Source organism: Phascolarctos cinereus, unplaced genomic scaffold, assembly GCF_003287225.1.
Source record: "Phascolarctos cinereus isolate Bilbo 61053 unplaced genomic scaffold, phaCin_HiC Scaffold_4;HRSCAF=312, whole genome shotgun sequence".
Classification (NCBI taxonomy): Eukaryota; Metazoa; Chordata; class Mammalia; order Diprotodontia; family Phascolarctidae; genus Phascolarctos; species Phascolarctos cinereus.
Window position 1 is genome coordinate 356,277,305 of NW_027555847.1, and position 16,278 is coordinate 356,293,582.

The 16,278-nt window shown below is 34.9% G+C and overlaps 1 protein-coding gene across 4 annotated transcripts in view; it reads left to right on the forward strand.

The window, feature by feature from the left end:
- NADK2 (NAD kinase 2, mitochondrial) overlaps nucleotides 1-16,278 on the forward strand; it is a 61,318-nt gene that overhangs the window by 12,261 nt on the left and 32,779 nt on the right. For all 4 annotated transcript variants that reach the window (XM_020995867.2, XM_020995875.2, XM_020995883.2 and 1 more), the window contains exons 2-5: nucleotides 5,860-5,948; nucleotides 6,800-6,888; nucleotides 8,403-8,484; nucleotides 16,126-16,209. In XM_020995867.2, the coding sequence (XP_020851526.1) occupies nucleotides 5,860-5,948; nucleotides 6,800-6,888; nucleotides 8,403-8,484; nucleotides 16,126-16,209 (344 nt within the window). The remainder of the gene's footprint in view (nucleotides 1-5,859; nucleotides 5,949-6,799; nucleotides 6,889-8,402; nucleotides 8,485-16,125; nucleotides 16,210-16,278) is intronic.

The window sequence follows — 16,278 nt, forward strand, 5'->3', positions numbered from 1 at the left end:
AAAGTAGAAAATTGGGAAAATTTTTACAACCAGTCTCTCTGAGAAGGGCCTCATTTCTAAAATATATAGAGAATTAAGTCAAATTTATAAGAGTACAGGTCATTCCCCAATTGATAAATGGTCAGAGAATATGAACAGGCAGTTCTCAGATGGAGAAATTAAAACCATCTATAGTCATATGAAAAAATGCTGGAAATCACTATTGATTAGAGAAATGCAAATCAAAACAATTCTGAGGTACCACATCACACTTATCAGATTGCCCAAGATGACAAAACAAGAAAATTATAAATGTTGGAGAAGATGTGGGACAATTGGAGCACTAATGCATTGTTGGAGTTATGAAATGTTCCAACCATTTTGGAGAGCAATTTTGGGACTATGCCCAAAGGCTATCAAAATGTCTATACCCTTTGACCCAGTAATAGCACTTCTAGGGCTATATCCCAAAGAGATCATGCAGATGGGAAAAGGACCCACATGTACAAAAATATTCATAGCAGCTCTTTTTGTGGTGGCAAAGAATTGGAAATTGAGAGGATGCCCATCAATTGGGGAATGGCTGAACAAGTTGTAGTATATGAATGTAATGGAACACTATTGTGCTATAAGAACTGATGAACAGGTTTATTTAAAAAAACAAAACAAAACCTGGAAAGACTTGTATGGTCTGATGCTGAGTGAAGTGAGCAGAACCAAGAGAACATTGTACACACTAACAGCCACGTTGTGCGATGACTGACGTTGATAAACTTAACCCTTCTCAGCAATACAAAGATCTAAGACATCTTCACAGGCCTTGTAATGGAAAATGCTATCTACATCTAAAGAAAGAACTATGGAATTTGAATGCAGATGGAAGCATACTGTTTGCTGTTTTTTTTTTCCTGTTGTGTTTTGTTTCCTCTTTCTGATGTTTCCTCCTATTGGTTCTAATTCTTACAACATCACTAATGTGAAAATATTTTTAATAGGAATGTATATGTATAGCCTATATCAGATTGTGCGCCATCTTAGGGAGGGTGGTAAGGAGGGAGGGGGAGAAAAATTTAAAACTCAAAAGCATATGGAAGTGATTGTTGATAAATCAAAATAAATTAATTAAAAAAAAAACCTCAAAAAAAAAAGAATTTAAATTGATTTGATTAAAAAAACCATCAGTGAACATTACCCATTGCAGTATTTTCTTCCTTTCCCTTTTCCTAGCAGGTCCAGTTAAAAGGAAGGACAACTGGAAAATAAAATATAAATAGATATTTTTAGAATTTAGTACATTGAGCCTGATCATTCTGGCTGAGTAACTTGCTACTTAAACTAAATATTATGTTAGAAGTCATTAACTTTTTAGGTTACTAAAAAAGTACCATTTACTTCATCATTTAGTAATTTATTAAATTTATAATGAGCATTCTAAGTATCTAACTTCTACTCAGGCAATAGATTAGTCATTTACCGTCTCCATGACCATTTATCATCATCCATAAACTCTTTGAATTCTCTTTATGTGCTGGAAACAAAGTACTTGTCATTTTACAGGATGTCTATTTGCTGCTTATATAACTCTTACAAAGACATTACTGTTCAACTCTGCATGTTGCTATTTGAGTAACAAAGTGGATAACTAGGTTTTCTTCAAGAACAAAGATAATTTGTTAAAGGAAAACAACAGATTTTAGAGTATTTCGGACATAATATCATTAAGTGCACCAAGTCCATTCAGAGTCACCTTTTTTATTTATTTGATTCTACAACTGGAAAAATCTACAAACATGAAGTTCATGTCAAGAGCTATTGAACTTTTAGCTATTTTCATTAAGTGGTACAGCTGTAAGTTTTCACTCTTGGAAAAAATGTATTTTCTTTTTTTCTTAACCAGTTGCTGTTGGGATATTTTACAGTTCTGAAAGGTTTGATTGTGCAGGTTCTGATCCCAGGGCAGATTAGAAGCTAGAAATAAGATAATCTGGAGCAGTTATAGTTGCTGTTAGGAGATGGAAATGTTTTTATTTGCATGTATGTGTATGCATACATATACATGCATAGTGTTTACATAGACAAAACAAGAATTGATGGCTTCTAATTTAATAACAACAAAAACTTATTACAAAGTAAATACCAGAACTTTAAAAAAGCATAGCCACTGTGATAGTGTAACATAGTAATTGAGGTTGATGATTCTTCAAAACAGCTCTTTGAAGTAGGTAGTACAAATATAGTTAACTCTGTTTTCCAGATGAGAAAACAGAAGCTGAGACTTACTAGAGAAGTACAGTGTCACTTGCCCAAAGTTGCAGATTCTTTCCACTGAGTCAGAATTTAAAAATCAAAGTTAAATTATATTTAGTATAAGCCCATAAGGAGATAGAAAAATATTTAATAATCTTTTTAGAAAAATTCCAGTCAAAAATTGGTTAAAAATTTTTTTTAAAGTGCCTTGGTCCTTAAAGAGTTAATCTCTTATGTGATTTAAAAGAAAACTGTATTTGTACTGGGATAGTGTCAAAGGAGCATCATGATAGAAATATAGTCATTTTATCTGTGCTAAGGAAGACATTAATTTGGATAACTTAAGATGGTGGTTTGCAGTCACCTGTCTTTATTGTTTTTGCTTTGAAGAATCTTTATCCAGCATTTATAAAGTACAGTGACTGGAACATAGTAGGCGCTTAATAAATGTTGATTGATACATTAAAGGTGAAAGTTTCAGCAGATCTAAGTCACATAGTTAATTCACAATTCAATTAGTCTACAGTTAGGCATTGATAACAGCAGTTTGGCCATTACTGTGTTATCTCTGCTGCAATTTCTACCATATGGAAATAATTTGCTAATCTCATTCTAGATGATTTCTTTTTATTTTTCTGTATTAAGTGAAAAAAGTGTTCAGTCACAGGATTCACCCTATGTTTTGCACTGTGTTCTTGATGACGGCAAAGAATTTCAGCATTGAAAAGAACTTTAGGAGTCAATTAATAAGTGCATTCTTGCTAATTGATATTTGACCTGTATTTGGATACAATGAAACCTAAAACTAAACACTGTGGTAAGATATTGTGATGTAATGCAAAGAGCACCAGATTTGGAGTCAAGAGACTCTGGTTTAAATATTACTTCCTACAGTTGCTAGTGGAATAGCTATTTTAAGTATTTTATTTTATTTTAATTTTTTAGTGAGGCAGTTGGGGTTAAGTGACCTGCCCAGAGTCACACAGCTAAGAAGTATTATGTGTTTGAGGCCGGATTTGAAATCAGGTCTTCCTAACTACAGGGCTGGTGCTCTATTCACTGTGCTACCTAGCTGCCCCTGGAATAGCTATTTTAACCTCTCTAAATTTCATTTTCATTATCTGCAAAATAGGGATTCCTCTCAGGCTGTTGTAAGGATCTAATGAGATAATATGTATAAAGTGCCTTATAAAGTTTAAAAGCACTACATAAATGTCAAGTAATACCTGTTCATTATTTTTTGACTCATCTGATGAGTCATGGCCTCTGTACTTCTAAAAAGCACTAATTTCCTTGAAAAATCTGTCTTTATTTGCAAGACATTGTTAAAGATATCTAATTCTGATGACTTTAAAAATCTTATTGCCATCAGTTAAAGGACTAGAAAAAGTGACATTTTGCTCTTAAGCAAATTGTGACAGGAATTTGAAAGCAGGAAGTAGGATTAGGGCATGTTTGAAAATTCAGCAGGTGATCAAGGTGAACATATTAATAAAATGGAGTCTTTTACCATGATTAAAGATGTCTTTCATTCCTTAGTTTTTAGAGATAGCTGTAAATTTTAAACAGAATAATGCATTTGACCTTGCTTGCTCTGCTGCTTGCTTACTGGTGGAACTGTGGTCAAGTCTTTAAACTTCTTAGTATCAGTTTCCTCATGTAAAAGAATCAGGAGGCTGAATGAGGTGATCTCTAAGGTCCCTTTTAGCTTTGAGTGCTATCATCTTTTAGTGTTACAATTATTCTTCTAATGTATATTAATACTTCATTTTAAATCTTAAAATATTCCCCAAAATAGTGCTATACTAATTAATAGCCTAAATAATTAATGGTATAGTGTAAATTATTACAACATAATTATATAAACAATACCATGTGTCCTATAGTATTACTTGAGAAATTTATCTTTAGCCTCTAGTTAAGCCAGTTTCATGTACTTTTCATAACATATACTTGTCAGTGACTTTTGGACCGTACATAGCAACGGCAAAAATGGAGGGGGGAAATAAGCAAGAAAATAGACAAGCTACTTCTAGAATTTAGGTATCCATGTTTGTCTTAGTTATGAGATTTTGTGGTTGCTATTGTTCAGAGTTATAGTTGGAAGTAAATGTCAACTTTGTATTAAAACCAAATTTTAATTTCTTTTAACAATTTGTTTTTAGTTTTCAACATTCACTTCTATAAGATTTGAATTTTAAATTTTCTCCTCCTTCTCCTCTTCTCCCCTTCCCAAGACGGAGAACAATCTCTGATATAGGCTGTAAGCATGTTTTCCCATTAGTCATGATGTAAATAAGAATTAGAACTGATGGGAGGAACCATGAGAATGAAGCAATAAAAAACAACACAACAAAAGGGGAGCAAAAAGTATGCTTCCATCTACATTCAGACTCCGTAGTTCTTTCTCCGGACGTGGATAGCATTTTCCATCATGAGTCTTTTGGAGTTGTCTTAGATCCTTACATTGCTTAGAAGAGCCACATCTATCAAAGTCTGTCATCACACATTGTGGCTGTACTGTTTATAACGTTCTTCTGGTTCTGCTCGTTTCACTTGACATCAGTTCATATAAATCTTTCCAGGTTTTTCTGAAGTCTCCCTGCTCATCATTTCTTATAGCATAATAGTATTCCATTACATTCATATACCACAACTTCTTCAGCCATTCCCCAATTGATGGGCATCCCCTCAATTTCCAGTTCTTGGCCACCTCAGAAAGAGCTGCTATAAATATTTTTGTACATGTGGGTCCTTTTCCTGTTTTTATGATCTCTTTGGGATACAGACATAGAAGTGGTCTTGCTGGTTCAAAGGATATGCACAATTTTATAGCCCTTTGGGCATAGTTCCAAATTATTCTCCAGCATGGCTGGATCAGTTCACTACAACACCAACAATGCATTAGTGTTCCAATTTTCCCACATCTTCTCCAACCTTTATCATTATCCTGTTTTCTCATGTTGGCCAATCTGATAGATGTGATGTACCTCAGAGTTGTTTTGATTTGCCTTTCTCTAATCGATAGTGATTTAGAGCTTTTTTTTTCCATATGTCTTTAGTTTCTTCCTCTGAGAACTGCCTGTTCATATCCTTGACCATTTATCAGTTGGGGAATGACTTGTATTCTTATTATACATGTGACTTAGTTCTCTCTATATTTTGGAAATATGAGGCCTTTATCAGAGACACTGGTTGTAAAAATTCTTTCCCAGTTTTCTGCTTCCCTTCTAATCTTGGTTGCATTGGCTTTGGTTGCAAAAACTTTTCAATTTAATGTAATCAAAATTATCCATGTTGCATTTCATAATGTTCCCTATCTCTTGTTTGGTCATATATTCTTCTCTTTTCCGTAGATCTGATAGGTAAACTATTTGTTGCTCTCCTAGTTTGCTTATAGTCTCAGTCTTTATATCTAAATCATATACCCATTTTGACTTTATCTTAGTATAGGGTATACAAATTTTAATTTATTAAATGCAGCTTTATGGGCAATCATAATTTCTACTCTCACTGCCCTCCCCCAGATGAATTTGACTTTATTGTGGTAAATAAAAAGTTTTATATTGTACCTGGATTGTTTTTAGACATTTTTCTTCTAATACTATAATGGGTAATTTATTTTTCCTATAGCTTGCACTAAAAGGATCCAGCTACAATGGATTACTTGAGCGGCATCATATTCATACCAAGAATGTGGAACATATTCTGGATAGTTTACGGTAAGATTTCTGAAAAACTTGGATAAACTTTTGGCTCATGGGCTTCAAACATTTATGTATTAAGTTACCAAACCTGGGTCCCAGAGAAGTTAAGGGGCTTATCCAGTGTCACCCAGGTAGTCAGTTATAGAAACAGAATTTGAACTCAAGTTCTATGACTTTAAATCTAGTACAGTACTCCTTTCACTGCATAATACTAACCCTAGTCTAGTCCTTTAAGGTCAGCAACCAGAGGAGTTATAACACAGATGGCAGTTGGAAATTCAGAGGCTAGATTTGTAAGCTTTTTAAAAAGTTAGTAGCATTAATGTTGCCATTTAAAAATATTAAAAAGGAAAAACTCAAATTTTTTTTCCTTTAAAAAACTATCTGTAAATTAAGGAAGAAGAATATTCTTATGAAAAGTTTATGGTGATAAATAACCATTCTGATTGTACAGCACCTTAAGTAATCTGTTGGATATGAATGTAAGTGATGTAAAAATCACTGGAAATTTAGGATTTAGCAACATGGATAAATGAAGTTATATGTTTGTAATTTGAAACAGCAGCATAATAGCATTCCATACTGAAATTCAGTGACCGCTGATCAAGTTTTATGCTTTTTGTTTCCTCCCTTAAGTGTAAGCTTTCTGTTGATTTCCTTTTACTTAACACGCCAGAAATCAAGCTGTTCAGTTTTGGTATAAGTTTTTTGGTTGGTAAAGGAAGTCGCTTTGATCCCTAAACCTTAGTTAATAGTTAAAATAAGACTTTTCAGTCTTACTATTTTGTGTTTTATTCTGGAAAATTTGAAGCAATGAAATACATAATAATTAGAGTAAGATTTTGTTCCTTTCTTGTACTGCTTAGGAATGAGGGAATTGAAGTTCGTTTAGTGAAGAGGAGAGAATATGATGAAGAGACTGTTCGATGGGCAGATGCTGTTATAGCTGCAGGAGGTAATATTCTTATAGGACAAGCATGGTGGGGGATGTAGAAACATTTGTTTGCTAAATGTATTTGAAAATACACTGTACCTTTGCATAGTAGAACTGTCAGGGCCATATGAGATCATTATGATTTCTCAACAATTAAAGAGCCAACACATAGGTGCCATATAAAGAGTTTTGCATTATTATTGTGTTGTGGTATGTATTTTTCAAAGAATGAAAGTATTTTACATATAGTGTGAGTCAAATGGTTTGCTGGAGTAATTAGGATTTACATATGTCAGCTTTTTCTTTTAAAAACATTTTGTAAAAATAATTTGTTTTGTAAAATTAATTTGGAAAAATTGCACAGCTCTCCCCTTTCCCACCCCAAAAAGAACAAAGACGAAAAACCACACACATATCCAACTCTGCTGCATTCTTTATTTGTCTGCCAGAGCCTTCTAAAAGCCCATTTCTGGCTGTGTCACCACATTCAGTAAACTTGGGTGTTTTTCTATTACCTCCAGGATCTTCTGTTTGGCTTTTATAGCTCTTTACAACCTGGATCTTTCTTCCCTTTCCAGTCTTCTCACACTTTAGTCTCTTCCATGTACTCTGTGATCCAGTAACACTGACCTTTTTATTGTCCCTCACACAAGATATAGTACCTTCAGCTAAGTGGTGCAGAGGATGGAATGCTGAACCTGGAATCAGGAAGACCTGAGTTCAAATCTAGCTTCAGACATTGGCTAGGTAGGACTGTGGGCAAATCACTTAACCTCTCTGCCTCAGTTTCCTTGTCTGTAAAATGGAGATAAATAGCACCTACCCCTTAGGGTTGTTGTGAGGATAAAATAAGAAACTTTAAAGTGCTGTGTAGATGTTGGCAATAGCGTTGTTTTTATCTCCTGAGCCTGTGCCTTTTCATTGGCTGTCGCTTATACCTGCTCTCTTTATCTCTGTCTTCTGGCTTCCTTCTTCATAGGCTAAGTTTACCGAAAAGGTCTTTCCAGTATCTGACAGGATACTCCTCATCCCTTCTCTCCATAATGCCTTCTCTCTGAGATTACCTGCCACTTACATTGAATATATTTTGTATCTAATAGTTATTTGTATGTTTCTCTTCTTTAAAATGTGAGCTCTTTGAGGGCAGGGACAGTGTTTCTGCCTTCCTTTGTATCCCCAATTCTTAGTATGGTGCCTGCTATATAGTATAAGTGCTTATAATAAATGCTTGTTGATTGATTGATACTTGAGTTGGTTATTGATCAATGTGGATATTAATGCAAAGACTGTATGAATGATATTGTCAAGAGAGATCTGCAGCAGATTGTTATTATTAATTGCAGTGTATTTCCTCATTAAGTGAGTGATGAACAGGTAAGGAACGAATGGGAATAGGCTGGAAGATAAACTAAAAAATATGTTGGGGAGGAGTGGATGAGGAATGACAAAAGAGAAAATAGTACCTGAGTTTTGGTATCAACAACTGGTTTTAACACAAATGGGAGAGGTTAATTTTGCCTTATCATGTTTCCTAGGTGATGGCACAATGCTACTGGCAGCCAGTAAGGTCTTGGACAGGTTTAAACCAGTTATTGGAGTAAACACTGATCCAGAACGGTAAGGAAAACAGGAAAGTAAATTCATTTTTAAAAATTAACGAACATTGCTAAATAAGAAAATTATGTCAGTTCGTGCTGATTCACACACGTTATCCCCTTTGATCTTCTCATGTATCAGGAGTTAGTCTTTTACGCCTTCCTCCAACCTACTATATTAGTAATTTGGGTTGGGGCCGAATCGCTAAAGTGAGAAGTATTTTTAGGAAGGTTAGCATTGTTCTTGGTTTTTAAGTTGCTGTATGGAATGGAGCGGGGATCCAAAATTATTTGGATTGTCTGTTGCCTGTGAGTGAGGATTCTTGCACAGAGAGTTGGGCATTCGCTTTAGTAGAGTTCCCTTTCATTCAGCTGGTTCAGATTAATAACTAATTCATGGGAGGAAAGTATGGTTCTAGCTGGGTTGAGTGGTGGAGAATCCTCACTGAGGGAAGAGCTAGTTTCCACAGTGGGAATCTGTTTTGCCAAGCTAGTTTGGAGAGTGAGAGTGTGTCTATGTCAGTAATTACTTCAGAGAGTAGTCCTTCTGTCTCCTTGCCTTCAGGCACAAAGATAGCTAAACATTTGTTTCCTTAAGCTACTTACTATACTTGGTCTCTCTTAGGAGCAGGTTGTGGTATCTTATAATCTTTAAAACCCAGCTTCATTTCCTCCTGCTACAGTTTTATTCCATTTCTGAATATTCAGTTGACTCATTTGGGTGTTTATAAGTTAGATGATAGCAAAGTAGGCTCAGTAGAAGAGAAAAATACAGGCTGGAACTAGGAACACTCATAGTTCATTTCAGTGAAGACAAATGGACCATGCAACAAAAATATATATATTTATAGATGTGTCTGTGTGTTCTAGATATTGCAAGAATAACATCAAATTTAGAAAGCACTTTATACACGTAAAGTACTATGTGTGTATAACTAGTCCAGTGCTATGTAAATAAATGTTTGAGTTGAGCTGTTGTGATTGTTGCTTAATTTTTTAACAAAAGCCTTATTGATTATTACTCTTAATGAAAGATGCCTAACCCTTGAAATGAGGTACAAATATAAAACCTATGAAATTCAAGCATCACTTTTATGATTCCTTTTTTGCCCTAGCACATAACTGATTTTTGTAACCTAATTCAGACATAAGTTGTCAGACATAGGTCAGTCAGGTCTAATTAATCTAATAATTCATTCAGCTTAATATTCCTTTTCTTCCTTATCTTTCTTTTTTCCTGCTCCCTGCCTGAGTACAGAGCTACGGGTCCCATCCTGCTGGGAGGCACTGCAGAAAGCTTCCTGAGTGGCTGCCCTCCCCTATGACTGTAGGGCTCTGGTAGGGAGCAGGAGTAATAGAGGCAAGCTAGAAGCTGTGTTGTTCTGACTGAGGAGCAGGATTCTGGAACCTTCCAACCTAGACAAGGGCTATAGCCTTTGGCTATGTAGCAGCATAGACTAATGGTGAGCCTATACTGTATTCCTGTTATGGAGCAGGATTGAGGAAGAATGGAGGCTGGGACCTGCAGCTCTGTACTAAGACAGATATTGTGGAACAGGGATGATTTGACAGCTCTGTTGTTCTGACCACAGAGCAGAATCCAGATTTGGCCCACAGATTAAGGCTTGGATCCTATAGTTGAGTAAGCAGGGCAGGGAGCCAGGAGTGGGGGTGAGCCTGCAGTTCTGTTGCTCTGAAACTGCAGAGTCTTCTGACTAGCTAACTGAGCCTAGGACCAGTGGCTGTCTATTGATGCTCCATTCAGAATGGGAAACCTGCAGAGCTCAGGATGGAGGGCAGTGATGAGACTGTGCCTTAGATCAGACTGTTTAGGGAGTGCTGAGATTTTGCAATTCCCTGGCATGAGTCACTCCTGAGATCTTTGAAGAAGACAACACTCAATCTTAGGAGAAAGTAGAAGACTCTCATGTAACATAGATCAGGAAGAAACAAGCCCCAGTATTCCCTCCCAAAGTACATAGAGCCTTGTCCTAACATAAAGTCTTAATTCTAGAAGTAAGATTGGAAAAAAGAGTAATAAAAAAACCCAACCCTGATGAATAAGAACTGTTTAGGAGCCAGGGATATACAATGCCCAAAGCCAGAAGCAGAGGGTGAGTACTCCAGCATCCACAAAAAAGCCTCAAGGGAAAACAGTTTGGCAACAGATAGCTAGAATTCCTGGACAAAATGAAGGAAGAATTTTAAAATGATATTACAAATTAAATGAGAGGTCTGGAGGAAAGGATTGGGGGAAAATGAGTGGACGATTTAGAAAGAGAATCAGCAGCTTTGTATAGTGGACAAAAGCCTTACCCAAGTAACAGACTATCTCAGTGAAAAATTAGAATGAACAAAAGAAGTTAATGATTCAGTGAAACAAGAAATATTAAAGTCAAAAGACCTAAAAAAAACCGAAAAGAAAATATAAAGTATCTCATTAAAAAACAACTAACTTGAAAGATAGTTTGAGAAGAAAAAAAATCTTTGAATTGTTGGACTACCTGATAGTCATGATAAAAAAAGAACACAGATACCATAGTTCAAGAAATTGCAAATGAAACCTGTCTGAATTTATTAGAAACAGATAGCGATGTGAAAAGAGAACAAATCCACCATTCATCTCATGAAAGAAACCCCAAAATGAAAACTCCTAGAAATATCAATCAAAATCTAGAGTTTCCAGATCAAAGAAAACTATTGCAAATAGCCATAAGGAAAGTATTTATGTGCGGAGTAGCAATAATCAAGCTCACACAGGTTTTTGGCAGCTACCATCCTTAATGGAAAGAGAGCTTGAAATGTATTCTAAAAGACCAAAAAACCATGGACTTGTAACTGAGAATAGGTTACCCAGAAAAATTGAGTATAATCTTACAAGGGAAAAAATGGCACCTTTACAAAAATTGACTGTTATTACAACATCTAAGTCTCACAATTGTAGAAAAGCAGAACTTACTGCATCTTTTACTGATCATAGTGCAGTAAAAACTATGGTGGATAAAGGGTTATTGAAGAAAGAATTAAAACTTGAGACTAAATAATCCTAAAGGATTTTTAGTCAAAGAACAAATCATAGAAGCAAGAGGTAATTTCATCAAAGCAAATGACAATGAGACAGTGTATCTGTTTTTTTGGGGGTGAGGAATGGGGTGCAGCCAAAGCAGTTCTTAGGGGGAATTTTATATCTCCAAGCACTTTCATCAACAAAAGAGATAGCAGATCAAGAAAAAAGGCATGAAACTTTAAAAAAAATCTTAGAAAACCAACATACTAAAAAGTTCCAGTTAAACACCAAAATAGAAATCATGAAAATCAAAGATAGGAAAACCAAATTACCAGTATTAAAAATGGAGGGAAAATGCAACAAATGAAGAAATAAAGGAAATTATTAAAAACTATTTTGCCCAATTCTATGCCAATAATACTGACAACTTAATAAATGAATATTTTCAAAAATTTAAAATACCTAGAATAACAGAACAAGAAAGAGAACTTAAATAATGCACTCTTAGAAAAAGAAATTAAGCCATAAATGTACTCTTAAAAAACACAAGAGCACAAGTGAATTCTATCAGACATTCAAAGAATAATTAAATCTAATATTATATAACCTTTTTGCAAAAATAAGAGAAGGGATCTTACCAGACTTTTGGATAAAAATGTGATTTTGATACCTAAGTCAGGTAGAGAAAACAGAAAAAAATAAATATTACTAATGAACAATTACTTAATAATTTTGAGTAAAATATTAGTAAAGAGGCTACAGTAACACCTAAGAAGTTTATTCACTATGACTATGTTGGATTAATACAGTGTTGGTTTAATATTAGGAACACTATAAACATAATATTAACAATAAAAATCAAATGATTGTATCAATAGGTGTTGAAAAAACTTTTGATAAGATACAACATATTGTCTAGCAAAAACCAAAAAAGCATAAGAATGAATGGGCCTTTCCATATTTTGGTAAGTAGTATCTATCTAAAGCCAAGAGCCAACCTCATATCTAATGGAGGAAAAAGTATAGCAGCCTTTCTGTTGATAACAGTAGTAAAACAAGTGTGTCCTATAAGATCATTACTATTAAATACAGTGCTAGAAGTGCTAGCTGAAGCAATAAGACAAGAGAAGGAAATTGAGAAAGTTAAAAGGAAAAGACAAATTTTTGTATATTTGATTTACTTAGAGAACTAGATGTTCAATTAAAAATTAATTGAAACAGGAACTTCAACAGAGTTGCAGAATGTAAAATAAATCCACACGAACCTTCCACATTTGTGTGTATTATAAAAAAAAATCAACTAGAAGAGGTAGAAATAGAAATTCTATTCATATTAACTAGATAATATGTAAAATACGTGAGTTTACCTACCAAGACACACAAAGGAACTGAATAAATATAACTAAAACACCATTGACAGAGATCTAAATGGACAAATATTCATTGCTCATGGGTAGGCTAATCCATTATAGTGCAGCTGCCAAAACGAATTAATTTCTTTATCCAGTGCTATGTCAGTCAAACTAACAAAGCATTGCCTTTGTTGTTGTTCAATCATGTCCTACTCTTTGTGATTCTGTGGACTTACCTGTGGGAGTTTTCTTAGTAAAGATACTGGAGTGGTTTGCCATTTCCTTCTCTAGCTCCTCTAGATGAGAAAACTGAGGCAAACAGGATTAAGTGACTTGTTCAAGGTCACACAGCTAGTAAGTGTCTGAGGCCAAATTTGAACTCAGATCTTCCTCACTCAAGGCCTAGTGCTCTATCCACTGTACCACTGAGCTGCCCCAAGGATTACATTAGCTATAAAAACAAATAATTAACATATTTGGAGAAACAGAAGGACAAGACTCTCAGGAAGTAGTTAGGGGGGGAGAGTGAGAAATGAGGGAATCTAATAGGACCAGTTCACAGATTATATACTCAAAACAATAATCACAAAATCCTATTTTAAAAAATGAATATATCTGGAGAAACAAAAGGATAAGACTCTCGAAGTAGGGGGAAAAGCGATAAGTGAGGGAGTTTGATGGGAAAAAATCTCAAATTACATATGCAAAACAATCATCATCAAAAAACACTTGAGTCTGGGAGACCAACCAGCAGGTAATTTGAGTCAAAAAATAAAAATAAAAAAGTTGGCCAGTGGAGTGGATTAGATGCATGTAGAAACAATTAAACATAGTAGGATAGCATTCAGTAAACCAAAGCCTAAACTATCCAGTCCAAACTATGAAGAACCATTCTAGGTGAAGCAGTGAATTGGTCCAGCAATTTGGAACTGCTCCCCCAAAGCCATGAAACTGTGCATACCTGTGACCCAGCAATACCACTACTACTAGGCTTATACCCCAATAAGATCAAAGAAAGAAGAAAAGGATCCATGATACATACGAAAATAATTAGAGCTGCCCTTTTTGTGGTTGCAAAGAACTAGAAACTAAATAGAATTATCAGTTGCAGAATGGTTGATCACGTTATAGTTATATGAATGTAAAGGAATATTATATAGTAAAAAATGATAGAAGGGATGATTTCAGAGAAATCTGGGAAGACTTATGTAAATTGATGCAGAGTGAAGTGAGTAGAACCAGGAGAATAATTTATATGATAATTACAACATGGAGAAGTAATACTGAAAGACTTAAGAACTCTGGTTGCAGTGACCAACCATAATTCAAGAGGACTGATGATGAAGTATGTTACCTACTTCTTGATAAGTGGCTTAAGATGCAGAATTAGACATAGTATTTTTTGACATAACAAATGTGAAGATTTATTTAGGTACATTTTTGTTGTAAGTTTTTTTTTCTTTCAGTTTTTAAAGGAGGTAGGAGAGTGGGTCTTTTCCTGTCCCCTCCCCCCCAAAATAAACCCAGATCAGAAAAGTCAGAAGAAATAGTAGACTAGCAGGTCAGCTTAGCTGACCTTATGTTGAATTTATTATACACATTGAAAGAAGACAAACTATTATACAGATTTTCTGTTTTATTGACAATCCTCTTTATGTTCTACAGTGTATATGAAATATTAAAAATGTTGTGTTTAAGTTCAGTTTTTAAAAAGTTATGACAAACTTGAGCTTTGAGAAGGTTTGTGACAGTGAAATAGTTATGAATATTTCACTTTTAGTGCAGAAAAGGAGTATGTAATCTGGCAAAGACAGCAATAGGGAAAAGTAACAGTAGAGAGGTATATAGGTAATGTAGCGAATGTGGCAAAAATAGCAATTTGTGTTCAGAATTATAGTTTTAGAGCTTGAAGGGATATTAGAACCAGATGTGTTCAATAAAGGACATCTTCTGGCCTGGGCTATTCAGATCACCTGCTTGATTGGTCTTCCTGACTCAAATTTCTCTCCACTTCAATCTACTCTTTACTCAGCTGTCAGATTGATCTTCCAGAAATACAGGTCTAATCATATTCATTCCTCCCCATTTAGTAACTTCAGGTGGCTCCCTCTTACCTCTAAGATCAAATATAAAATTCTCTGGCTTTTAAAACCCTTCCTAATCTGACCTTTTTTAACCTTTCCAATCTTCTTACATTTTACTCTTACCTTTATACTGACACTGACCTCCTTGCTGTTCTTCAATTGTGACTCCATTTTTGGCTGAGCATTTTCACCATCTGTCTTCCAGGTCTAGAGCTCTTTCCTTATCTTTGTGTCCTGATTGATTTCCCTAGCTTTCTCTGTCTCGGCTAAAATCATACCTTATGCAAGAAGCCTTTCCCAAGCCTGCTTAGTGCCTTCCTGCTGAGACTCTCTCTCACCCCTATTTTATCCAGAATCTATCTTATTTGTACATAGTTGTTGACATGTTTTCTCACCTGTTAGACTCTTAGCTCTTTGAGAGCAGGGACTAACTTCCGTCTTTCTTTGTATCTCCAGCACTTTTTAAAATGCTTGGCACATTAATAGGCATTTAATAAATTCCAGTTGACTGACTGAAGTGAAATAACTCTAAGATTTAGAGCTAGACCTGGGATCTCGGAGCTCATCTGTTCCAGTTTCCCTCCTTTATAGAAGTGGCACATACAGCCACAGAAGTTAAGTCACAGGTAGTAAATGGCAGGGCTAGTTGTGGCTTTGTGAGTCATATTTATTATTGTTAAAACTGAGAAGAATTGGTTTTATAGAGAACTTTAAAAGAAAGATAGAAAGTTAAGTTGTTATAGGGTTTAAGGTTTTAATAGGGTGTATGTATTCTGGTAGAGAGCAGGAAGTGGACTGTGAGGAAGGCTAGGTAGGATTGGATGGGTAAATGGTATCTTATGTTTTCTTTACTGGGAACAGAAAAAGTGGGTTTGCTTTTTGTTTTTTATATACAATTCCTTTAAAGACTTTGTGATTACATCTCATTTTCAGACTTAATCTAAATTTTTTAGGGAGCTCCTAACTAGGAGCTTTCTCATTAACATGATTCATTATCCGAACATTTTCTTAATTATTTAGAAAGAAGAGGTTGCTATATAACATAGGCATCACCAGTATAGCCCTAGGAAGTGTATAATAGAGAGTAGTTTTCTGTTTACCCTAATTAACTTGGTATAAATGTTAATGTTTTACCTACCTGATTCTTGATGTTAATATTCTTACAAATGAAAGATCTCTCTTCTTCCTCTCCCCAAACCTACTAAATCAATAAAACAAAGGTCTGAGGGTCATTTATGTCTGCCTGTGCGATATACACACTCCTTTCCAGAGGCGCTACAGAAGCTTTATCGTGGTGAGTTCAGGTAGGATTATCTTGTTATTCTTTTTACATTTATAAAAACTCTTGAGATAAAATTTTATGAGTAGAAATT